The sequence below is a fragment of the Chrysemys picta genome, chromosome 1 (genome assembly GCF_011386835.1).
Source record: "Chrysemys picta bellii isolate R12L10 chromosome 1, ASM1138683v2, whole genome shotgun sequence".
Lineage (NCBI taxonomy): Eukaryota > Metazoa > Chordata > Testudines > Emydidae > Chrysemys > Chrysemys picta.
The window spans coordinates 25,949,867-25,976,143 of NC_088791.1; the positions used below are offsets into that span (position 1 = coordinate 25,949,867).

The following is a 26,277-nucleotide window of genomic DNA, read 5'->3' on the forward strand; positions in this document are numbered from 1 at the left end:
TTTTGAGTTGGGGATTTGAGCTGCTTTTTTATTAAAATAAAAGGAAATGTGGAATGCCATTCACAAAAACCACCGGAAGAGGAGGTGGTAGTGCCCCCCCTTATGCCCCTGTGGCACTTTCATGGGATATGGGAAGAGTCCTCACTCTGCCTAATTTGGGGCAGGATTTTGAACATAGGTCTCCCACCCTGCAAACAAGTGCCCTGGCTATAGGGTATCCTTTCAGTCTTGCCTCTTGAAGCTATTCCTCTTTGTATAAATAATTAAATATTCACTGCACCACAGAGAGCACTCGATAGCCTGGGGTTAGGACACTTGCCAACATGGGGGTGCCAGTCCCTGTGTCAATGAATATTTAATTATTTATACAGAGTGGAACAGCTTCACAGGAAAGACTGAGAGAGAGAGCCACCCCACAACACCACATAACCCCAAACTGCAGCTTTCAGCAAATAATCGATTATTCTGAAAACATTTGCCCAGCTCTAGTCAGCACATTGGAGGGAATTCAGAGAAGAGGGATGGTCTTAGGTGGAAAAGCTATATATATATAATTTAGACAAATTAGCACTAAGGAATGGGTAGGAAGGGGGGAATAGAATAACTATCTACAAGTATTTCATAATATGGTAGGTCTAGATCATCCCCTAGATAGGAAAATCCTCTACAGGGTGCAGGAAATTTCAATCTTTGCAATGATTCCTAGCCTCTCCACTTCACAATCATTCCTTTTTTCTTACACCTCCAGCTTTCCTGGCAACATGGCTCCTGTAGTTGCTATGTACCCAGGAGCCCCCTACTGGCAGCTGACTTACAGGGGAGTTTCTCATGGCATAATTGCAGAGGTACTGAGAAAGTTTATGTATTGAGACAAGAAGCTGATTTATCTTGTGAGCCATGTTCAATTTTAGGGACCTGACTTTATATGGATGAGAAACTCCATATTTTGCACTGAAGACAAGCTTTGCGTCTAAACATCATGTGACATTCCTCTTGATCCTTATATAAAAACCCAGCTGGCTATATACTGGCTTTCATAAATTAGAGGAGATATTTCTATTCTGACATTGTTTATGTTTCAATTACATGGAACGTACAAGAAAGTCCAATCAGAAATGTTCTCTAAGGCATCAATTCTGCCAGTGGCTTGTCTATAGATCTTTGTGTGTATGCAGAGTAAAAAAATTAAATCCAGATGCATTTCTTGGGGTGCAGTAGGAACTGACTCATTCCGATAATATAAGACTTTAGAGTGATGGATGTGGAGTCCTATAATGGAAAAAGCTGTGGGAGTTAAAGACTGGGGTTACACAATAGCAATGCCAACACCTGCAGCCATGAGGTCTCCCGCTGCTTATGGCATGAGTGTGATGGCCTGTGAATAGGGGATCTCAGCATTTCTCTGTCACATGTAGTCGGGAGTGTTTATCAGGTGCAGTTTAAAGTATATCCTACTCCAACTGTTGTTCTCATTTGAACTAAGATATAAATCCCATCTCATTGCCCACTGGCAAGGTTAACAGTCTTAAGTTCCTGATTAGTTGATTTGTTATTGTGATATGCAAAGCAGGAAATGTATGTCTCCATACTGATTTTTAGAAAATGTGGAGAAGGTAAATAACATAACATCTTTATAGTGTCAGCAAATAAAATATTATAGTATCAGATCACCTGCTTTATGATAAATGAATAAAACACAGGCCATTTTCTCTCCAATACAGGTGTTTGCTGGTTAATTAAATTTGGGATAGAGGTCAGCATGGGAGTTTGTCTTATTAAGAATTAAGGTCAATTTCAGAAGATATCTATTTTCAAGCATCTCAATCCTGACACTCACCTCATCCGCACACCCAATGGCCAAAATTCTGTTTCAAATCCCGGCACTTTCTCCCTATTGTCTCCTCAAATTCAAGCTCCTTCAAGATCTTTCACAAACAAGCTTCTTCCTACCTCTCTGGCCTTGTCACCTCCCAAAACTCCCTCTTAGATGAGCATCAAGCAAACTACCTCTTTATTTCCTTCTCCCACACTTACAGCAATACTACCGCTGGTCAAAAAAAATGGATTCCAACTATTTTTTGTAAATGCAGTCATTGAAATAGAAATGTTTCAGAAAATGTTTGATTTCAATGACATTTGATTTTTCAATACATTTTTTTAAACAACAAAAATTTCAATTCAAATTGAAACACATTATAATTTCATTATAGTCACTGTAGTCAACGGGACCACATGGTATTCACCCAAGAGTTCTGAAAGAACTCAAATGTGAAGTTGCAGAACTTTTAACTAAGGTTTGTAACCTGTTCTTTAAATCGGCTTCTGTATCCAATGACTGGAACTTAGCTAATGTAACGCCAATATTTAAAAAGGGCTCTAGAGGTGATCCCGGCAATTACAGACCGGTAAGTCTAATGTCTGTACCAGGCAAATTAGTCGAAAAAATAGTTAAGAATAAAATTGTCCGACACATAGAAAAACATAAACTGTTGAGCAATAGTCAACATGGTTTCTGTAAAGGGAAATCGTGTCTTACTAATCTATTAGAATTCTTTGAAGGGGTCAACAAACATGTGGACAAGGGGGATCCAGTGGACATAGTGTACTTAGATTTCCAGAAAGCCTTTGACAAGGTCCCTCACCAAAGGCTCTTATGTAAATTAAGCTGCCATGGGATAAAAGGGAAGGTCCTTTCATGGACTGAGAACTAGTTAAAAGACAGGGAACAAAGGGTAGGAATTAATGGTAAATTCTCAGAATGGAGAGGGGTAACTAGTGGTGTTCCCCAAGGGTCAGTCCACGGACCGATCCTATTCAACTTATTCATAAATGATCTGGAGAAAGGGGTAAACAGTGAGGTGGCAAAGTTTGCAGATGATACTAAACTGCTAAAGATAGTTAAGACCAAAGCAGACTGTGAAGAACTTCAAAAAGATCTCACAAAACTAAGTGATTGGGCAACAAAATGGCAAATGAAATTTAATGCGGATAAATGTAAAGTAATGCACATTGGAAAAAATAACCCCAACTATACATCCAATATGATGGGGGCTAATTTAGCTACAACAAGTCAGGAAAAAGATCTTGGAGTCATCGTGGATAGTTCTCTGAAAATGTCCACGCAGTGTGCAGAGGCGGTCAAAAAAGCAAACTGGATGTTAGGAATCATTAAAAAGGGGATAGAGAATAAGACTGAGAATATATTATTGCCCTTGTATAAATCGATGGTATGCCCTCATCTCGAATACTGCGTACAGATGTGGTCTCCTCATCTCAAAAAAGATATACTGGCACTAGAAAAGGTTCAGAAAAGGGCAACTAAAATGATTAAGGGTTTGGAACAGGTCCCATATGAGGAAAGATTAAAGAGGCTAAGACTCTTCAGCTTGGAAAAGAGGAGACTAAGGGGGGATATGATAGAGGTATATAAAATCATGAGTGATTTACTTATTCCCATAATACAAGAACTAGGGGGTCATCAAATGAAATTAATAGGCAGCAGGTTTAAAACAAATAAAAGGAAGTTCTTCTTCACGCAGTGCACAGTCAACTTGTGGAACTCCTTACCTGAAGAGGTTGTGAAGGCTAGGACTATAACAGAGTTTAAAAGAGAACTGGATAAATTCATGGTGGTTAAGTCCATTAATGGCTATTAGCCAGGATGGGTAAGGAATGGTGTCCCTAGCCTCTGTCTGTCAGAGGGTGGAGATGGATGGCAGGAGAGAGATCACTTGATCATTGCCTGTTAGGTTCACTCCCTCTGGGGCACCTGGCATTGGCCACTGTCGGTAGACAGGATACTGGGCTAGATGGACCTTTGGTCTGACCCGGTACGGCCTTTCTTATGTTCTTATTTCAATTTTTTTATAGGAAAACCACATTTTCTATGAAAAATTTCAAATGAAATCATTTTATTGGCAATTTTTCACACAGGTAAAACTTGATTTTTCAACCAGTCATACTAGAGACCTTCTTTTATGCCTATCTGACTTTGTCTACCACACCTCCCCCCATCCTTCTTTAAATCCCTTCTCAAAATCATTTCTTCAAGGAAGCTTATCATCTTTAGATAGTTATACTGATAAATCAATACAGCAACTCCGTGATCTTTTTGTCTTTGCCATTGTTCTCTCTGAATTTGTCATTTCCTCCTGTTTCTCTTGTCTTAATTTAGGCCCCAATGCAGCACATGATTAACTTTAAGAACGGTAATCCCATCCTACTCAGAAAAGCACGTAACCATGTGCTTGAAGTAAATAACATTTACTCATGTAATTAAAAGTATTTTGCAGAATAAGAGTGTTAGGCCTGGTCTACACTACGAGTTTAGGTCAACTTTAGCAGCGTTAAATCGAATTAAACCTGGACACATCCACACGACAAAGCCCTTTCTTTCGACTTAAAGGGCCCTTTAAACCGGTTTCTCTACTCCACCTTCGACGAGGAGATTAGTGCTAAAATCGGCCTTTGCGGGTCAGATTTGGGGTAGTGTGGACAGAATTCGACGTTATTGGCCTCCGGGAGCTATCCCACAGTGCTTCATTGTGACCACTCTGGACAGCACTCTCAACTCAGATGCACTGACCAGGTAGACAGGAAAAGCCTCGCGAACTTTTGAATTTCATTTCCTGTTTGCCCAGCGTGGAGAGCACAGGTGACCATGCAGAGCTCATCAGCACAGGTAACCATGATGGAGTCCCAGGATCGCAAAAGAGCTCCAGCATGGACAGAACGGGAGGTACGGGATCTGCTCGCCATATGGGGAGAAGAATCAGTGCTAGCTGAACTCCGTAGCAGTAAACGAAATGGCAAAATATTAGAAAAAGTCTCAAAGGCCATGAAGGACAGAGGCCATAACAGAGACGCACAGCAGTACCGCGTGAAAATTAAGGAGCTAAGGCAAGCCTACCACAAAGCCAGAGAGGCAAACGGAAGGTCTGGGGCAGAGCCGCAAACATGCCGCTTCTACGCGGAGCTGCATGCCATTCTAGGGGGTGCAGCCACCACTACCCCAACCGTGTGCTTTAACTCCGTCAATGGAAAAACACGCAACAGGGAAGCGGGTTCGGATACGCGGAAGATGATGATGATGATGAAGAAAATGAAGATAGCTCACAGCAAGGAAGCGAAGAAACCGGTTTCCCCAACAGCCAGGATATGTTTATCACCCTGGACCTGGAACCAGTAACCCCGAACTCACCCAGGGCGTGCTCCCAGACCCTGAGGGCACACAAGGGACCTCTGGTGAATGTACCTTTGTAAATATTACACATGGTTTAAAAGCAAGCGTGTTTAATGATTAATGATTAATTTGCCCTGGCAATCGCGGCCAGTACAGCTACTGGAAAAGTCTGTTAACGTGTATGGGGATGGAGCAGAAATCCTCCAGGGACATCTCCAGAAAGCTCTCCTTCATATACTCCCAAAGCCTTTGCAAAAGTTTTCTGGGGAGGACTGCCTTATCCCGTCCGCCATGGTAGGACACTTTACCATGCCAGGCCAGTAGCACGTAGTCTGGAATCATTGCATAACAAAGCATGGCAGCATATGGTCCCAGTGTTTGCTGGCATGCAGACAACATCCATTCCTTATCTCTCTCTGTTATCCTCAGGAGAGTGATATCATTCATGATCACCTGGTTGAAATGGGGTGATTTTATTAAGGGGACATTCAGAGGTGCCCGTTCCTGCTCGGCTGAACAGAAATGTTCCCCACTGTTAGCCACGCGGTGGGGGGGAAGGGGTGAAGTGATCATCCCAGAGAATTGGATGTGTGTGTGTGTGTGGGGGGGGGAATTGGGTTTGTGCCCGGAAACCCCAGCCCCTCCTTTTACATTGCAAACCCATTTTAAATGGCCAACCCAATGGGTCCTTGGTATGGGAAATGAGGGTGCTGCTGTTTGAAACCATTCCCAGGTGTTATGAAGGTTAAAAAAGCCAAAAGACTGTGGCTTACCATGGCTGCCTGCAAGCCGAATTCTGTTGCCTGGCACTGCGTGAGTGATCTCTCACACCAAACCGGCAGGCCCTCAATATAAGAGGAAAAATGCGACCTGGTAACGAAAGCACATGTGCTGTGTAATGTGAACAGCAAAATTTAATGTGAAAGAGTGTACCCATTGTTCTCTAAAATGTGTCTTTTTTAACCACCTCTCCCTTCTCCTCCACCAGCTGCAAATGCTTCTCCTTCGCAGAGGCTAGCGAAGATTAGAAGGAGAAAACGGCGGACTTGGGATGATATGTTCACGGAGCTCCAGATGTCCTCCCACGCTGAAAGAGCACAGCAGAATGCGTGGAGGCAGTCTATGTCAGAGTGCAAAAAAGCACAATATGAACGAGAGGAGAGGTGACGAGATGAATCGCGGGCTGAACAGAACAAGTGGCGGGCTGAAGAGGATAGGTGGCGTCAGCTTGCAGACAGAAGGCAAGAGTCGATGCACCGGCTGCTGGAGCATCAAACTGATATGCTCCAGCGTATGGTTGAGCTGCAGGAAAGGCAGCAGGAGCAGAGACCGCCGCTACAGCCCCAGTGTAACCAACAGCCCTCCACCCCAAGTCCCATTGCCTCCTCACCCAGACGCCCAAGAACACGGTGGGGGGGCCTCCGGCCACCCAGTCACTCCACCTCAGATGATTGCCCGAGCATCGGAAGGCTGGCCTTCAATAAGTGTTAAAGTTTTAAAGTTTTAAACTGCAGTGTGTCCTTTTCCTTCCCTCCTCCCCCACCCATCCCAGGCTACCTTGGCAATTATCCCCCTAGTTGTGTGATGAATTAATAAAGAGTGCATGAATGTGAAGTAACAATGACTTTATTGCCTCTGCAAGCAGTGCTCAAAGGGGGGAGGGGAGGGTGGTTAGTTTACAGGGAAGTAGAGTGAACCGGGGGCGGGGGAAGGATTCATCAAGGAGAAACAAACAGAAGTTTCACCCTGTAGCCTGGCCAGTCACAAAACTGGTTTTCAAAGCTTCTCTGATGTGCACCGTGCCCTGCTGTACTCTTCTAACCGCCCTGGTGTCTGGCTGCGCGTAATCAGCGGACAGGCGATTTGCCTCAACCTCCCACCCCACCATAAATGTCTCCCCCTTACTCTCAGAGATATTGTGGAGTGCACAGCAAGCAGTAATAACAAGGGGAATATTGGTTTGGCTGAGGTCTATCAGAGTCAGTAAACTGCGCCAGCACGCTTTTAAATGTCCATATGCACATTCTGCCACCATTCTGCATTTGCTCAGCCTATAGTTGAACAGGTCCTGACTACTGTCCAGGCTGCCTGTGTATGGCTTCATGAGCCATGGCATTAAGGAGTAGGCTGGGTCCCCATGGATAACGATAGGCATTTCAACATCCCCAACGGTTATTTTCTGATCCGGGAAGAAAGTCCCTTCCTCCAGCTTTCGAAACAGACCAGAGTGCCTGAAGACGCGAGCATCATGTACCTTTCCCGGCCATCCCACATTGATGTTAGTGAAACGTCCCTTGTGATCCACCAGGGCTTGCAGCAGCATTGAAAAGTACCCCTTGCGGTTTATGTACTCGGTGGCTTGGTGCTCCGGTGCCAAGATAGGGATATGGGTTCTGTCTATCGCCCCACCACAGTTTGGGAATCCCATTGCAGCAAAGCCATCCACTATGACCTGCACATTTCCCAGAGTCACTACCCTTGATATCAGCAAGTCTTTGATTGCCCTGGCAACTTGGATCACAGCAGCCCCCACAGTAGATTTGCCCACTCCAAATTGATTCCCGACTGATCGGTAGCTGTCTGGCGTTGCAAGCTTCCACAGGGCTATCGCCACTCGCTTCTCAACTGTGAGGGCTGCTCTCATCCTGGTATTCTGGCACTTCAGGGCAGGGGAAAGCAAGTCACAAAGTTCCATGAAAGTGCTCTTACGCATGCAAAAGTTTCGCAGCCACTGGGAATCGTCCCACACCTGCAACATGATGCGGTCCCACCAGTCTGTGCTTGTTTCCCGGGCCCAGAATCGGCGTTCCAAGGCATGAACCTGCCCCAGTAACACCATGATTTGCACATTGCTGGGGCCTGTACTTTGTGAGAGGTCTATGTCCATGTCAATTTCCTCATCACTCTCGTCGCCGCGCTGCAATCGCCTCCTCGTCTGGTCCTGGTTTTGCTTTGGCATGTCCTGGCTCTGCATATACTCCAGGACAATGCGCGTGGTGTTCATAGTGCTCATAATTGCTGCGGTGATCTGAGCGGTCTCCATGATCCCAGTGCTATGGCGTCTGGTCTGAAAAAAGGCGCGAAACTGATGGAGGGAGGGAGGGGCGACTGACGACATGGCATACAGGTACAGGGAATTAAAATCAACAAAGGTGGCTGTGCATCAGGGAGAAACACAAACAACTGTCACACAGAATGGCCCCCCCAAAGATTGAACTCAAAACCCTGGGTTTAGCAGGCCGTTGATTTCACGGAGGGAGGGGAAAGCAAATGAATACAGAACAAATCTGGTCCATCTATTTTTTACATCTTAAGCTGGCAACAGACGGTTCAGCATGACTGATAGCCCTCGGCATCTTCTGGGTGCTTGGCAGAAGATACTGTACTACGACTGCTAGCCATCATCGTCAAGATGGTTCAATAGGACTGCCGGCAGGACTGAGTCTCCAGGAGACAAAGCATGTCTGCCCAGGTACCGCTGATTGAACTGGAATACGACGATGACGGATACCAGTCGTAATACACCATCTACTGCCAAAAGGCAAGGAGCTGCTGCTGTGTAGCAATGCAACCCCACATCTGCCAGCACCCAGATAGCCGATGACGGCTACCAGTCATACTGCACCGTCTACTGCCAAAAGGCAATTAGCTGCTGCTGTGTAGCAATGCAGTACCACGTCTGCCGGCACCCAGATGACATATGGTGACGGTGAGCTGAGCTGAGCGGGCTCCATGCTTGCCGGGGTATGTTGTCTGCACAGGTAGCCCAGGTAAAAAGGCGCAAATCGATTGTCTGCCGTTGCTCTGACGGAGGGGCCTGACGACATGTACCCAGAACCCCCCGCAACACTGTTTTGCATCATCAGGCGTTGGGATCTCAACCTAGAATTCCAATGGGCGGCGGAGACTGCGGGATCTGTGGGATAGCTACCCACAGTAAAACGCTCCCGAAGTCAACGCTAGCCTCGGTACTGTAGTCGCGGTCCACCGACTAGAGCACTTAGAGCATTTTACGTGGGGACACACACAATCGACTGTATAAAACCGATATCTATAAAACCGGCTTCTATAAATTCGACCTAATTTCATAGTGTAGACATACCCTTAGAGTCTACAGGCAGGGACTTAGGTGGAAACGTTTAATGGTCTTTGTGGAAAAGTGTGATGCAAGTGCAAAATGATCAGTGTGCACATGTAAATCACACTTAAACATGTACAAAGATATTTGCTTGCACAAGTTATCCTCTATTTGTAATCATACTTTAGGCGCTCTTCATGCACAACTTGTGAATGCATAAAAGTGTATGTACATATATAAAGTCGAGGCCTTAGTTGTGTATTGTTTCCAAAAGCACCATGACGATCTATGATGCTATATTAATAAAAATTACAACAATAAAGAGCAATTTTTATAACAGAAACAAAATGATAAATCAGAATTTCAATATGCAAGTAATCTTTACAATCAAAATGTAAATGTGACAAATGTTCAGATGGGAAATAACATCACTGATAATAATTAAAAACAGATGCTGCATGCGTCAGTAAATCCGAAACTTAAAACAATTAATCAAATGTGCTGTTCCAGTGAAATCTTCAGCTGAAATAATGTACTAGTATTATTATTTTTATGACAACTGCTAGACACTATGAAGTAAAAATATGTAATTACTATATAACTTCATTTAGAGGTCATAGTTTCCAATGAATGCAAATAGTTCCCTCTTTAGTAACTTCAATCTGAGGGTGGCTTCAAAACAAAGGTTGTTTCTATACCATGTAATTACTTTCCCTTTCTGTTTGCATTATAAAGATATAGCTGTGGTTAGAGTAGCTGTTAATAGAGACTACCTTCTAAACAAAGATATTGGCTATGTTTTATTTCTAAACTACCACTACATAGAAAAATATAAAGCAATACCTTAAAGAACACAGCTCATGGTCAAACTGTAACCAAACAGCATTTTTATGTTGTATACGGCCCAAGATTAAAATTTCAAAAGTGCAGTATAAATCAATCATTTTAGAAAGGAAAATATTTATGACATAAAAATGTTTATGATGAAACTCACTAAGGTCGGATTGAAATGGGGAATAGGTGGAAATAGAGACAAGCTATAAGCAGGAACAGAGTTGTGAAGGTTTTTGAAAGTGAGGCTAATGAATTTAAGACTGATACATAAGAAGCCAGTGAAGGGACTCCATGAGTGGAGGAGCATCACAGTTAATGCAATATTACAGGAAGATATTTAGCTGCCGTATTTTGGATTGACAAAAGAGGAGAGTGGGGAGGCTAGAAAGGAGAAGTTTAGAATAATTGATATTTAGGAAGGTGAGTATTTTAGAGATAATATAGAAGGAAAAATTTAAAATTCACTGATGGCCATAATATGCTGGGAAAAGGAAAGAGAAAAATCAGTGATATCACCAAGGCTGCAGGATTGGGTGATGGATTGAGAGGGTTTTAAAGGAAAATAAGCTCCGTTTTTGACATGGTTAATTTGAGAAAGCAGAGGGACTTCTAGGAGGACATCTGTCTATATCCCTATAAAAGGGTCTGTTTTATCTTACCTGAATTCCCATATCAGTGATCTTCCTACATTCAGAAACAGAAAGTTCCTTCATTCTTCTAGTGTGGCCCAGAGCTGCCAAGCTCTGAAAACATGCCAAATAAATTTCAACTTTATATTATAAAAAGACATGTCTGTGAAATAACATTTTGTTAAGATAGATGATAATAATGTCCTAAATTTACAGCATCTAGCATCTTCCATCTGAGGATTACACCGTTTAAAGACATTAACTAACTTACCCAAACAACACCTCTGTGAGATATTATCTCAGTTCTACAGAGGAAAGTGAAGCCCTGAGACGTTGAATTAGTGAGGTGCCTGAACTCATATGAAGAGTTCAAGACAAAGTGAGGTCTCCTCCCTCTGTTCTATCCTCCAGAAAATGATCCCTTTATGTAGCCATCCTCACATGGTTCAAAAGTAAACATCATGTTGATTTGTACTCTTTTCTTTGGAGCCAGAAATAATTTTCATTACATACCAGCTCCTTACATTAATTAAATAATTAAATAAAATTAAATTAAATTAATACTTCTAAGAGTTCATTAGGGAGAACTGGTCATCTGAGCTGGATTTCCTATCTGTATCCACTTACGTTTGGAAATCAACAAATTTATGGCTTTTGTGCAGATCTCTTCACTCCAGCCAAGTTAGATAAAAATTGCTGTGTGGTCTTTTAAGAAAGTATTTGTTGAAAAAACAACAACAATTAACTTTTTCATATAAGTGAGAAAAGGAAGTAGAGAAAGCAGAGATGCATTAAATGTTTTCACTTCCAGTAAACAAATTAGCGTTTTCATAAAGTGAACCATTTTACCGATTTGCTTCAAAATTTTGGACTGAAACGAGCTTTTCACAAACAAGTCTACATTAACTATGTGGGCAAAAAACAAATACTAGTTGCAGTTCTTCAACCAAGCTTTATATTCAATTATTTTACATTTAAATTATGCCTCAAATCAAGGGCCAGATGGTTCCGGTTAGGCACAAGCCAGAGGTTGTGTACAGTCAGACTACCCTAGCAGGAGCTCCAGGGGATATCATGTCTGCAGGAAGCAGTTCCTGTGTTCAGGACTGCAACTACGGCAAGTCCCAGTGTTGGGAAGGGAAGATAGTTTGAATTTTCTTTTCCTTGTACACTGGGGGCAAGGGCCAGCACAAACTGGCCATCATTCTCAAACCCTAAGGAGAATGAGAGTTTTGGTGTTAAAAAATTTATACTGATGCCAGATGTCCAGGGACCTGCATGCTTTACAGTAGTAAAACCAAAACAAAGTACGAAGTGAGCCTCCAGAAAACAAATTTTTCATTTTCTTCTATATGAGTGGTGTGTGAACATTTTGACCAGCAAATTATCTGCTATCGTTCAGAACAGCCATGCTGCAAAAAGAAGGAAATGTGATAAAGAAAAATAAGAGAGTGTAAAGTTTATTATTATTGTTTTGCACAGGCTTCTTGCAGAGTGGAAAGTGACCATTTACTCTGACTATCTATGGAGGGTCTTCACTTGCTAGAGCCAAAAGTCATATGAGGCTATGGCAGGAGGCAATACTAAAGAACAACTTTTTATTATGTATGCCCACACACTGGAAGTCTATGCTCTCAAATCCTTCAAATACAGACTGACCGTTTCTCACTAATAATAACCATGTGCCACTTTATTTTCAACTTGTGCTGAGACTTTCATCCACATATCTCTTTATACCCTTAAAGGTCAACAGCTATAATGTATGTTGGTTTGCCTTGGTACAAATAAGATCTCCCATTTAGAATTTTGCTTTCCTAAATTTTCTGATGTGCTTTAAAATAAGTCAAAATATGTTCTGATTAGTCCAGAATTTCTACTGTTGCACAAAGGATTACTGTTAAAGTTCTAGAGCTTCATCTTGCAAATCCTCACTCCTAAGAGTATCCCCATCAAAATCACACACGCCGCCTGTGTGACTCTGAACAAGTCACTTAGACCAAAGTTTCAAACTGAATTCAGATACCAAATTCCATATTTAAATAGTGACATGACTTTCCAGAGATGCTGAAATCAATGGAAATTGCAGGGGCTCAGCAATTCTAAAAGTCAGGCCACATGTAATGCCTAAACATCGATTCACGTGCCTAACAATAGACAATGAAGTTTGAAATTTTGGGCCATTGTGCGATTAGCCTGAGGTCACAAAAAACATCTCTTCTTTTATGTAGACTCATAGACTCATAGACTTTAAGGTCAGAAGGGACCATTATGATCATCTGGTCTGACCCCCTGCATGCTGCAGGTCACAAAACCGTCCCTACCCTTCCCTTGACTCTGCTGATGAAGTCCCCAAATCCTGTGTTTTAGTGACTTCAATTGGCAGAGAACCCTCCTGCTAGCGATCCCTGCCCCATGCTGCGGAGGAAGGCGAAAAACCTCCAGGGCCTCAGCCAATCTACCCTGGAGGAAAATTCCTTCCCGACCCCAAATATGGCGATCAGTAAGACCCCGAGCATGTAGGCAAGAGTCTCCAGCCTAACCCTTGTTAGCCATTATACTATTTACCTACCATTGCTCGGTATTCCTCAGCTAATATGTTTTACCATTAAACCATTCCCTCCATAAACTTATCTAACTTAATCTTAAAACCAGACAGATATAAACAATAAGTGTCGGAGTTGTTTTCCTCTAGTTGAAACCAGACTTACTAGTATGTCAAGTCTGTGATAGGATAAATTACTAAATAAAGGTAATTCCTTTCCTGCTCTTGATGTTTTTTTCTTTAGAATACCTAGAGAAACTTATATTTTTTGCCTTAAATTATTATAGAAAATGTATACAATTAACTTACATTGTACAATTGTCATGGTAGTTGCTTCATTACAGAATCTCGGCTAATAATGAACCTGTTTAGAGATGGTTGCAGTATAGCTATCTGCATATCATGATGAAAATCAGGCAGCTGCATGTTTTCAGACTCTTAGACTTAGAACAGAGTTCCCAGAAGTACATTGAAGAGACATAAAAAAAAAATCGAGTCTTTTTAACAAACTTGTGGGGAGCATGAGAGTGATGCTTAGGGCCAATACTACTCATCTAACTCACACGAGCAGTTGCACTGAGGTCATTAGGACTGTTTTGGGGAGTTAGGTATGCCTATGCAACAGCAGCTACAGCAACACAACTATGGTGCTGCAGCTCTGCCTCTCTAGTACCATAGCGTACATACTTCCTATGTTGATGGAAGTGGTTTTCCCATCAATGTAGTTAATATACCTCTCCGAGAGGTGGTAGTTAGGTTAACAGAAGTATTCTTCCATCAACCTAGCTGTGTCTACAGTGGGGGGCTAGGTCAACCTAACTACAGCCCTGATTGAGGTAGCTAGGTCAATCTAATGTTTAGGTGTAGACCAGGACTTAGGCAAGTAAATTTTGGCCCAAATACACATGCTTTAGCTCAATAATGGAAGCTTGAAAGGCCTACAAATATTTTTCAAATGTATTTACAATCTTATCAAAAAGTATTTATTTTATCATCTCTGCAGTGCCAGAAGTATGCATGATACTTTGCAAACATACAAAGAACAAGACCATCCCTGCCCTGAAGACCTTATGAGAGCAAAAACACATGGAAGCTGATCAGTAGCAGAAGGCTAGCCCCCAAAAAGGAGTTTTTAGGAAGATTTTTAAGATCATATTTTTCAAGGACTATGTATTTTTAAAATATTGTTGTGTTTATCCGTGTTTTAGAGGGATAAATGGCCACTGCCATAGTAAAGGCTGAATAACCATTTCCATTTTAATCCCTTGGTTTCAGTTGTTTAAAAAAGATGGTTACTTACATGTACTGTAACTGTTGTTCTTCAAGATGTGGGTGCTGACATATATTCCACTCAGGTATGCATGCACGAAAGCCAGAGAACTTTTCTTAGCAGTACCCAGCAGGATGGCGCTCACGCCCTCTGATCCTCATAGCCCCTCCCATGGCGATATAAGAGTGGCACCTCCCTATCCCCCCTCAGTTCCTTCGCACCAGAATCAGAGACCAAAGACTCCCATGTAGAGGGACAGAGGGTGGATCATAGAATACTTGTCTCCACCCACATCTAAAAGAACAACCATTATTGTACAGGTAAGTAACCGTCTTATCTTCTTTGAGTGGTTGCAGAGATGTATTCCCTCACTCAGGTGACTCACAAGCAGTACTGGTAGGAGGTGGAACTCGAAGTCTGCTTAAATAATGACTGCAGAACTGCCTTCCCAAAAATTGCATCTGACCTAGATACTGTGGCGAACACACAATTTTTGGCAAAAGTTTGTACAGAAGCCCATGTAGCAGCCCTACAAATGTCCAAAACTGCAACATCGCTGAGAAATGTGATCAATATTGCTTGAACCCTTGTTGAATGAGCCCATAAAGTCTGTGGAGGTGTGTGTGGTCTGAGCTACTCCGTAACCTGTGATAATGCAGGAAATTATCCACCTAGAGATTGTCTGTGCAGATACTAGTTGACCTTTCATCTGATCCGCATAAAAGACAAAAAGCTGAGAACAAAATGATTTAGTTCTTTCCAGACAGAATGCCAGACATCATCTCACATCTAATGTCTGACGTTCCTGTTCATCTGCATTCAAGTGTGGTTTAGGAAAGAATACAGGTAAGTAAATAACCTGGTTAAGGTGAAACTGTGAAACTACTTTGGACAAAAACTTCAGATGTAGCCTCAAGGACACTTTGTCTTTGAACAACTGAGTAAGGGGAGGCCCTGCCATAAAATCCTGCACTTCACTGACTCTTTTTGTGGAAGTTATAGCAACAAGAAAGGCTGTCTTTTGGGAAAGGAGAGACAACGAGCAAGTTGCTAGTGACTCAAACGGAAGACCCATGAGGGCAGCCAGTACAGTATTAAGGTCCCACAATTACAGGTCGAAGCAGGCAGACAATACCTTTCAGAAATCTCACTACCACCAAGTTTGGGAAGACTGATTGCCCCGAGATCACTGCCAAGTGAACCCTCGATCAGCTAAGAGACAGACCCAAGGACGACAAATGTAATGAATAATCTAAAATGTCCTGAACATGAGCTAACATCAGTGGAATTTCCTTAGATATTGACCAAATTGAAAAACTCTTCCATTTGGCTAAACAGGTAGTCCTAGCAGATGGCTTCCGACTGTTAAATAGGACCCTCCTATCTACTCCCAAACATTAACCTTCCTCCTCATCTAGCCATACACTATCCATGCCATGAGATGTAGACTGCTCAGAGCCGGATGTGCAACTTGGCTGTGGTGCTGAGTCAGTAGTTCGGGAAATAGAGAAAGAGATCTGGGAGGTCAAATAGACAAATTGAGAAGCTCAGAGAACCAACACTGTCTTGGCCCAGCCAGCGCAACAAGAACCAGTTTGGCATGGTCCAACTTCTGCTTGAGGATAACCTGAAAGATGAGAGGAATAGGAGGAAAAGCATATATCCAATTCAGATGTGCGAGCATGTTCTTTCCATTTCTGGCCAAAGAGTTTTGTCATGGGATTGGCCCAGCATGTTTTCGGTCTGCCCAGCGGTCACTTGTGGCCTCTGGGATCCAGTTACTGATGCAGGTTGTCCACCTATTGTCTTGCCTGCAGACTACATGACCCACCCATCTTCGCTTTGCGTCATACATCACCTGCACTACATTGGTCACCTCTGTACGCCTTCTGATCTCCTCATTCGGTATATGATCACAGAGCGATATCTTACACATTTGCCTTTCCATTGCTCTCTGGGTGACAGCGAATGGGTTCACTGTCACCTTTTAATTGCCGGGGTATAAATTCTAAGGAGTGCAATGTAGCCCTGGAGTCCTTAAAAGAATGTAATGTCTCATCTGTCTTTTCAGAAAACAAAGACCGTTCATCAAACAGTAAGTCTTCTATGGTCTGTTGCATGTCTGGAGCAATGCCAGAGTTCTGCAGCCAAGAAGGCCTCCTCATTGTTTTTGCCAAGGCCATAATCCTAAATGAGGTGTCAACCATATGGAGCGCTGACTGCACCGATGTCTATGCCACTAGACAGCCCTCTGCCAGGAAAGCCTTGAACTCTTCCCTGACATCCCCAGGTAACTTACAAAGTTATATTTAGACAAGAGTGCCTGCTCTCCAGCAATGCACATCTGGAGGGAAGATGTAGAATAAACCTTCCTCCCCATTAAATCCAATTTCTTGGCTTCTTTATCCTTAGGTGTGGATTTATATCTGCCTTGATACAGTCTCTCATTAGCAGCAGTCACCACAAGCAAATTGGGAGTTGGATGTGAGTAGAAACACTCAAATCCTTGCACCGGCACATAGTAACATTTGTCAGTACATTTCAGTGTAGCAGGCACAGCCGCTGGTGTATGCCACAAGGACCTTGCCAGCTCCAAGACAACTTCATAGATAGGGAAGGCTACTCTTCCCGGGGCTGAAATCTGCAGAATGTCCAGCAATGTATGGGTGTTCTCTCAGACAAACTCAGTGTGGATACCCTATGCTGCAGACATCCTCCTGATAAGCCTTAAAATCTTCCAGAACCAGGAAGGATGAGTCTGGGGCTTGGGGATCCCGACCTCAAGTATGAAGAGTCCCCTGAATAGCCTGCCAGTAATGAAGGGGCCAAACCTGCTAGGGCTACCAAACACCCTGCTCTGACTGAAGTCCAGTGCTGCATCGAGATCTCAGCCAGAACTGTAGCCACTGCCATTGTATACTGGCAACTCGAAGCTGCAATAACATTCATTATCAGGAAGCCCATCGTTACCATAGTCACAGCTGGTACCAAGGAAAAGGTTGGTGCTGGATCAGGAATTGGTCCCACAGATGCTGAAGTCCAGGTTAGCAAAGTCTTGGGCACTGAAAATGGTATTGGTACCAAAAAAGGATGTCTCAGTGCTGATGACGGGACTGGGTTCATTTTTCTGGCGGATCTCCCTGAAGTAACTGAATCAGAGGAGAGTCCAGGACCAAAAGGGAGAGTAAATCAGCTGCTTTCTGGTAAGCCAGTGGGTTCAAGACTGTCAGTGTAAAAAGTGATGTCAGTACTGAATTCAGTGGCTGTTCAGCGGATGGTGGTGGAGTCGACGGTATAGTGCCAGTCTGATCTTGCCTTGGTACCGGAAAGTTAGTCTCCTTTTTAAGCCCTGTCCCAAACATCCTGACTCTTCTGGCAAACATGGGCATTTGTCGTGTTTGGGCATAGTCCAATACTTTCACCTCTGGTTCTGAGCCCAAAAGTACTCATACACACTTGCACCCTCACACCCTGCTTTGCTGTCCAGATCGCAGCCCATACCCATTCCTCTTCCCCCCCGTCCCCATCTCTGCTACTTGGCTTAACTGGGGGCATAGCAGAACATTCAGAGGGAGGGGGGCAAGCAGCAATGCCAGGAAGCTTGGGCCAGCCCTGTGCATCCTGTTTTCTGTTTAGGGAAATATGGTCACCCTACGGAAAGTGGATAGATAACCCAGCTCTATCTAAGGCATCGAAAGAAACATGTTTCAGAGTGGTAGCTGTGTTAGTCTGTATCAGCAAAAAGAACAGGAGTACTTGTGGCACCTTAGAGACTAACAAATTTATTTGGGTATAAGCTTTCATGGGCTAAAACCCACTTCATCGGATACATGCAGTGGAAAATACAGTAGGAAGATATAGATACATCGAGAACATGAAAAAAATGGGTGTTGCCATACCAACTTATAACGAGACTATTGACTAGTCTCGTTAGAGTTAGTATGGCAACACCCATTTTTTTCATGTTCTCGATGTATCTATATCTTCCTACTTGTATTTTCCACTGCATGTATCCGATGAAGTGGGTTTTAGCCCACGAAAGAAACATGGTGGTGTTCCACCTTCCTCTAACAAGAGGAGGGAGATTCTCTCTGAGCTCTGGAATGGCTCCAATTAGTTTTCTGAATCCTTTTCCTTGGGGGACCAGAGGAAGGGAACAATCTGAATCTGGCAGCCTATCTGCAGTCAGCATCAGCTCCAAAGACTGATGGACCTGGCGATCTGCAGAGGGCCCCAGGGCTCAATCCAGCTTCACGGCAGTTCCATGAAGTGCTGTATTATATGTAAGCACCGGGCCTCCGGAGTCCTTTTCTTAAAGGAGCAGCAAATGGAGCACTTTTCTTTAATATGCCCCTCTCTTATACATAACAAACACCCGTGTGGAGGTCATTATTGGGGATAGCCACCCCAAACAAAGGACTGTACTTAAACCCTAGTGAGGGCATATCCATGTAACATTATAAAGAGAACTCATTTCTAAACTAAGTACTAAGGTATTACTTATTAACTTTACATACAGTCTCACTGTTGTCATCAGAAACCATGAGGTAAAATCTGTACAGGAAGCTTTGACCCAAGATGCAGGCAGTGAGAAGGAATGCAGGGGAGTCAGGGGAGCACCGCCCTTATATGGACCCGCATGGCCCTTATATAGCCATGGGAGGGGCTACAAGAGACAGAGGGCACAAGCGCTGCCCTGATGGGTACTGCTCAGCAGTGTTCTCCAGCTTCAGCCCACACACACCTGAGTGGAATACATGTCTGCAAACACTCAAAGAAGAACATTCCAAAACTTTAATCTTTAGGCTGAAATTTCTCAGACTTGCTTGCAGCCCGAAACTACTTTTTGGAGAAATTTTGAGCATCCATTTTGGAGTATGAGGGGAAGAACAACAATATCTTTGTTACAAAAACATTCTTGTGACTTTTTAATACGTGTTATTTATCAAAACCATTTTGATTATTAATAAATAAGGAAATGTATTCTGAAATGTAAAACTGAAAAGAGAAAGCTTCCCTTCAATAAAATACTTTTGAGACGTATTAGAATATAGGCTATGTCCTTGCTCATATCCCATTATTTTCAGAAGATTGTACTGTATGTCTTTGGGCTGAGATATGTCTGAAACTTGTTTGTTCCTAGACAGATCAAAAATCCTTATATCCTTTTTAATGAAAACAGCAGACACAAGAATGTTAGGCTATAGCTTATGTTTCCATTAAGTGTAGTTATGACCTGTGTATCAAGGCAATAAAAGGGTAGCATAGACATAATATTGGATCCCATCTTCCATGGAGGGAAGGCAGGAGTAACAGAAATGAAGGGATTTACATTTTTAAAGTACAGCAGATGTACTTTGGAAATACTGCAGACAGGAAATTGCTTGAAAATGTGCATATCGGGTACTTCCGTGCTACCATCATAGCACGTTTTAAGTCTTGTAAAAGGGGAAAAAAACAATTTCCCAAAAGTAACATACACTGTAACTGATTGGAAAGTGTCTTAAACATTATTAACCTTGATGGTCTTCTATTAAATGAAAATAAGTGAATACATTCACATTTTCCTTTGACATTAACAATATTTTTTGATGTTACCAGTTTGGTGCCTGATCCTGCAAACCTTCATTCCTGCACTCAGTTCCACTGAAGTCAATGGCTCTATGGGGAAGAGTAAACACTATGGGCCTGATCCAATAGCCACTGAAGTCAATGGAAAGACTCCTATTGACTTAACTGAGCATTGGATTAGGCCCCATGAGAAAGCAAGGGCTTGCAGGATCAGGCTCACAAAAACATAATATGTACAGGGAATAGAAATTCCTCCTATCTGCTTTTTAGAATCAAAACTGTAGTAACCCATCAGGAAATCTCAATTTTTTCAGTTAAGTTTTTAATCACAAAATTATCTGGGGCCAGGTTCTGTCATTCTGTCTCAGGCTAACTAGAACTTCAAAAGTAGTTCTATTGATTTCAATGGACCCAACTGTGCTGTCCTTATTCATGTTAGTGAGTACTTACTCATGCAGGTGGTCCCAACTGGACTACTCTCGTAAGTACTCAACATTGTGACCAAGAGTAACACAGTTGGGCCTCAGGTGAGTGAGAGCAACAGTCTGAAACCTAATGAGCAAATTAAGATAAGTTCCATAGTAATGGTGCCACAATATCATTATGAAATATAACAAATCAAGAACAGAAAAAGGCATCATATCAGCTTCTTGCATTCATAAATCCCATGTCTTCTTAATGGGAACCGGCTTGGTTTTGTTCATCACGAATCTTGGGCCCTGATTCAGCAAGATACTTAAGCAAGAGTGAAACCGTAAGCATGTGTGGAATCAGGGCCCTATTCATGAATTTACTTGCTGAGATATCTAACAAATTAAGTATTTTTCCCTGCATATAATACGAATACATAGGCTAAGAATAATACTGCTGCTTGAATATTTACAATATTAATTTTTGTTGTATTTCCATTGGCACTCTTCTTTTGTTTTGACTAACTGGCCTAACATCTTGAAAGAAAAGCTTAGAAAGGAAGCTTAGCCTCTTCAAGCACCACATGGCAATCATTCTAAAACTGTCCCAGGCATGGGACAGAGTGGAAATGAATTTGCTATGAGCATTACAATATTCATTACAGTGGGTCCAATGGGGCTCCTGAAATATTCTTCTATAAAAAATGGGTCTTTTGTTAAATCTAATTCCAAGTGTCAGCAAATTTTTCCATACAAGGAACATGTCAAGTGTCCTCTTTATCCAGAATGGCAATTTTTTTTCCTCTCAAAATTATGCTCCTAGATCTATATTTAGGCAATGGAAGCTGTTGGGTGTTGCCAGTTTTGAAAACCAGGCAGATCGCTAAATATGGCAGTAGGAGTTTGAATTTAGGCTCCTATTTATGATATCTCATCCCAGTAATCCAATCAAAAAATTTTCAGAGATTGCATATGATTTTTGACCACTATACAAAATATATTATGTATGTATGCAGTGCAGCAATTCTAACCTCCATCATTAGGACAGCTAATGGCTCAGGCCCCAAATTTAAAACAAAATTCTCTTCTGAAGTGCAAATCCATGTTGCATATTAGGCATGTTTCAAGCCTACTCAACTCCCTCTGACAGAATACTTGAAGAATATGCAATAGAGATTTGTTGTACAGAGTGCAGAAAAGAATTTGGCCCTCATGGTTTCTCCTAAATAGCACCATTTAATGGTGTTGGATCCATTGGGCTTGAAACCTGATGTTCTTTACTACAGTATTCAAAACTAACTTCTACACAGTACTTAAAAAGTCTAAATTAAAAGTGTACATATCTATCTTGTTTGAACTTCATTTATATTACTATAAAAAGTGTATAAAATAAGTTTAAATTAATCCTTCTTTCATCAAAAACTCAAAGCACACACAAATTAAACAAAAAGTTGTTAGATGACTTTTCATATCATGTCTCAAGATGTAAGGATATGATGTATACTCTGGGTTCAGTATATAGCACAGAGAATGACAGTGTAATGGCCACTGCAAGCAGTTAGTTCAGAAATTACTACAATGATGAATGACAAGATGGGTGAGGCAATATATTTTATTAGCCCAACTTCTGTTGGTGAGAGAGACAAACTTTCAAGCTTACACACAGCTCTTCTTCGGGTCTGGGAAAAGTACTCAGTGTCACAGCTAAATACAAGGTGGAACAGAATGTTTAGCATAATGAATACATAGTTCAAGAGACCATTCAAGGTGAAATGGCCCATTGACACCTCTCCAGTCATAGGAGGGAAAGAGGGAGAGTTAAGTAGAGTGTTGTAATAAGCCATAAATCCAGTGTCTCTAGTCAGTCCATGATTTTTAGTATCTAGGAAAGTTATGAATTTAAGCTCCCAGGCTCATCTTTTGAAGGTGTTGTGCAGGTTTCTTTTGAGGATGAGGACTAAGACGTCAGATATAGCATAAACACTTTGTGAAAAGTGTTCATCCACAGACGATATCCATCCTAAACATATTGCCAAACTCATCCACTTCATTCTCAGCCATAACAATCTTAAATCCAATAACAAACATGTTGTCCAAACCATGGGAACAGCCATGGGTACTAGAATGGCTCCCCAATATGGCAACCTCTTCATTGGCCACTATGAAGAAGAACTTCTGGACAAAGGCACCTCAAAACTAATGATATACCTGACATACATTGATGTTATTTTCATCCTCTGGACAGATGACTTAAACTCCCAGAAAGATTTCTACCACAACTTCACCAACCACCGCCCATCCACTGAACTCTCTCTAGAACGTTCCCACACTAGCATCCACTTCTACGATGATCAACGCTCTCCCACACTCCACCTTTCAAGATCTATGGATCCTACACATGCCTATCATATAATGTGATGTACCTCATCCATAAAAAGAAGAACAGGAGTACTTGTGGCACCTTGAGACTAACAAATTTATTAGAGCATAAGCTTTCGTGGACTACAGCCCACTTCTTCGGATGCATATAGAATGGAACATATATTGAGGAGATATATATACACACATACAGAGAGCATGAACAGGTGACCCAATAGCAACTATCTGGGTGAAACCAGACAATTACTACGCTCTAGAATAAACTCACACAGAAAAATGATAAAAGACAAAAGTACTGTATCACCTGTGGGTGAACACTTTTCACAAAGCAATCACTCTATAGCTGACCTCTCAGTCCTCATTCTCCAATGAAACCTGCACAACACCTTCAAAAGACAAGCTTGGGACCTTAAATTCAAAACTTTGCTAGATACTAAAAATCATGGCCTGAATAGAGACACTGGATTTATGGCTTATTACAACAATCTATAATTCATTTAAATCCTCCCTCACCAGCTTTTCTTCTCCTTCCCCTCCCCATGACTGGAGAGGTGTTAACGGGCCACTTCATCTTGAATGGTCCCTTGAAATATGGGTTAACTACTTATGCTAAACATTCTGTTCCACCTTGTATTTAGCCATGACACTCTGAGGGCATATCTTCACTAGCAATGTTAAAGCACTGCTGTGGCTGTGTAGTCATGGCACCAGTGCTGGGAAAGAGCTGTAAAAAAACCCACCCCCATGAGGGGAGCACTCCCTGGCTCCCAGCACTGGTGCACTGTCTACACTGCCACTTTACAGCGCTGAAACTTGCATCGCTCGGGGGGGAGGGAGGGGTTTCACACCCGAGTGAGAAAGTTTCAGTACTGTAAAGTGGCAGTATAGACAAGGCCTGAGTACATTTTCCACACCTCAAGAAGAGGCCTGTGTAAGCTCAAAAGCTTGTGTCTCATCAACAGAAGTTGGTCTAATAAAAGATATTACATCACCCACTTTGTTTCTCTAATATCCTGGGACCAATTCAGCTACAATAACACTGTATACAATGATAAATGGTAAATTTCAGGGTTAACTTATCTGTCTTGTGGGAGGAGGGAAAACTGAATGTCTGAAAAATGTAGTGTCAGCAACAGAGTTTGGATGATTGCCTGCAGCATGGGGCTCTGCTGCACGTAAATGAGAATAAGAAGCAACATACAGTATCTTAACTGTCTGACTGTGGTCAAAAAAGAGGAGAAAATCAAAAGAAAATTCTTACATTATAAAACTTTACAGTTTACAGTTCCAAGAATTCCAAATCTCACACAAAATATTCTATAAAAATACCAACAGTGGCTAAATTATATTTTAAATTAAATTAAAACTCCTTGTTTCCCCCCCACCTCTTGTTATTTGGGTTACTCTTTTCTTTTCTAGGCCTCCATCAAGGCTAAGGAGTTTTTAATTGCTTTTGAACAAATACTGCTTTAGAGCCAAACACTGATTTTCTTGCTCACAGGTTTGCATAAACACGGTCTGAGTCAACACTGAAGAGCATATTCTCCTGTACTAAAACACACAGTAAGGAGTCCAGGGGAAAGAAATTGCTGCAGAGGTTTCTCTCACAGTTTCTTCCAAACGTTTCTATCAGGAGAGATGGGTTTGGACTCCTATTGAAGGAGCAAATGACCTGGCTCCTAGCACTGTGGATCTTGGAGAATCTGCCAAGAGCCATGAACATCTGTGTGGAAGCCCCACGTGTCTAACTTGGCTCCAAGGCCCTCTATGGTTGTTTCCTGCTCCTGGCAACTTGACATCTTTGAAGCTATCTTGCCAGAGCTTCTTTCACTAGCAGCTATACCTTGGAGCACAATGTAAGGGGGCCTCTCTATTAGAGCTGTTACAAATTCTATCTAAATGTGTTTTCAATAGAAAATGCAGTTTTCACACATTCAAAATTTCCTTTGGAAATTTTTTACTCTAATTTTTTCGATTTTCCCTTAAGCTTAATCAACCTGAGTCAAAACATTTCCATTTGCCAAACCATATTGAAACATTTTGTTTTGGATCAGTTCAACATAAATCTCTGTATGTTTGAGCTGCAGCCAAGCCTCCTGGGAGTTGTAGTTTGCGTGCCTCGTGTCTCCATTCTCCTTCATGGGCTGAGCTCCCTGACTGGACTACATCTCCCATGATGCACCATAGTTTCCCCCTCTGGTTGAACAACCATAGTGCAGCATAGAAATCATCTGATCGTGTGTGTCTTGGGAAACACCCCACTCTGGCTGGGAAGCCTGGCAACTTAAGACAAAACATTTTAAGTCAGTTCAACAATCAAAAATGAAATATTTTGATTTGGGAATATCAAAACTTTTCATTTCCATATGCAATGTCAAAGTGAAATGTTCCAAATTGAAATTTTTTGGCAACTTTCCATTCCATGAAAAAATTCAATATTTCAATTTTTTGTCTTGATTCAGGATGAAAAGAATTTTTACAGTATTAGAATTTCCCACAAGATGAAAATTCTGATTTGCAACCAGCTTAATTCTCCCTGGAAAAGGGCTATAGAATGAGAAATTCAACCCTGGTCTGTATTACCTTTACAGCAGAATTCCCTCCAGGCCCTGGGCAATGTGTATATTCCTCATCCAGCTCCTGGCCTTGCCCTGGATGCTCCAGGGTCTGAGTCAAAGAGGGATGGGTGCTGAAGGGAGAAGGTCACTGCGCACAGCCCCTTAGTAAGGCAGTATGTAAGGCAGTTTGGGGGCAGGGGCACTGAGTTCACAATTATGAGGATTCAATGGCCCAGGATTCCTGCATAGCAGCTGCAAAGAGGCATGGCATGGAACAATGAATGTGGAGGATTTGAATTGCAACTCCATGGCTTGCCTGCAAGTCAGGGGGTTGAATTCCAAACTCCCACAGAGATCCCTTCACAAAGCCCAATTACTACATTGCCCTTTCTTAAGCTAAAACACTACTGCAGTTATGAAACTGTTTTTGAAATGTATCAAATTCATCAGTACAAAATAGTCTACAAAGCTTTACAGAATATTTTAAAGATATGGTAACTTCACTACTTAATATCTCTGTGATTTTTTTTAAATGGGGGTGTGGATTACTAAGGAAAAATATCTAGGTAAGAAACATATTGATTTTCTTTTATGGAGTTTTTACCATATCTGAGACAGTGGTTCCAGAAATATCAATAGATATCAATGAGGTCATGTTTCCCAGTGCCTCAATCCCAGCATCAGTCACGCTTTCACAGTAACGCATATTCAGGTAGGCCAGATTATGGCACCTAAATTAAAACACAGAAATGTGAGCTTTCCACTTCATTATGGAAATGTATTATGTTATGTACATTTTTTGTAATACCTTTGGCTGGGATTTT

At 42.1% G+C, this 26,277-nt stretch overlaps 1 protein-coding gene across 5 annotated transcripts in view; it reads right to left on the minus strand.

The window, feature by feature from the left end:
• Positions 1-26,277, minus strand: part of FBXL13 (F-box and leucine rich repeat protein 13) — a 164,117-nt gene that overhangs the window by 14,232 nt on the left and 123,608 nt on the right. For 3 of the 5 annotated variants that reach the window (XM_005305811.4, XM_042859370.2, XM_042859371.2), the window contains 2 exons: positions 26,058-26,184; positions 10,754-10,837 (listed from right to left, as the gene is read on the minus strand). In XM_005305811.4, coding sequence (XP_005305868.2) covers positions 10,754-10,837; positions 26,058-26,184 — 211 coding nt within the window. The remainder of the gene's footprint in view (positions 1-10,753; positions 10,838-26,057; positions 26,185-26,277) is intronic. The other 2 variants (XM_042859369.2, XM_065557102.1) reach the window with 1 other exon arrangement.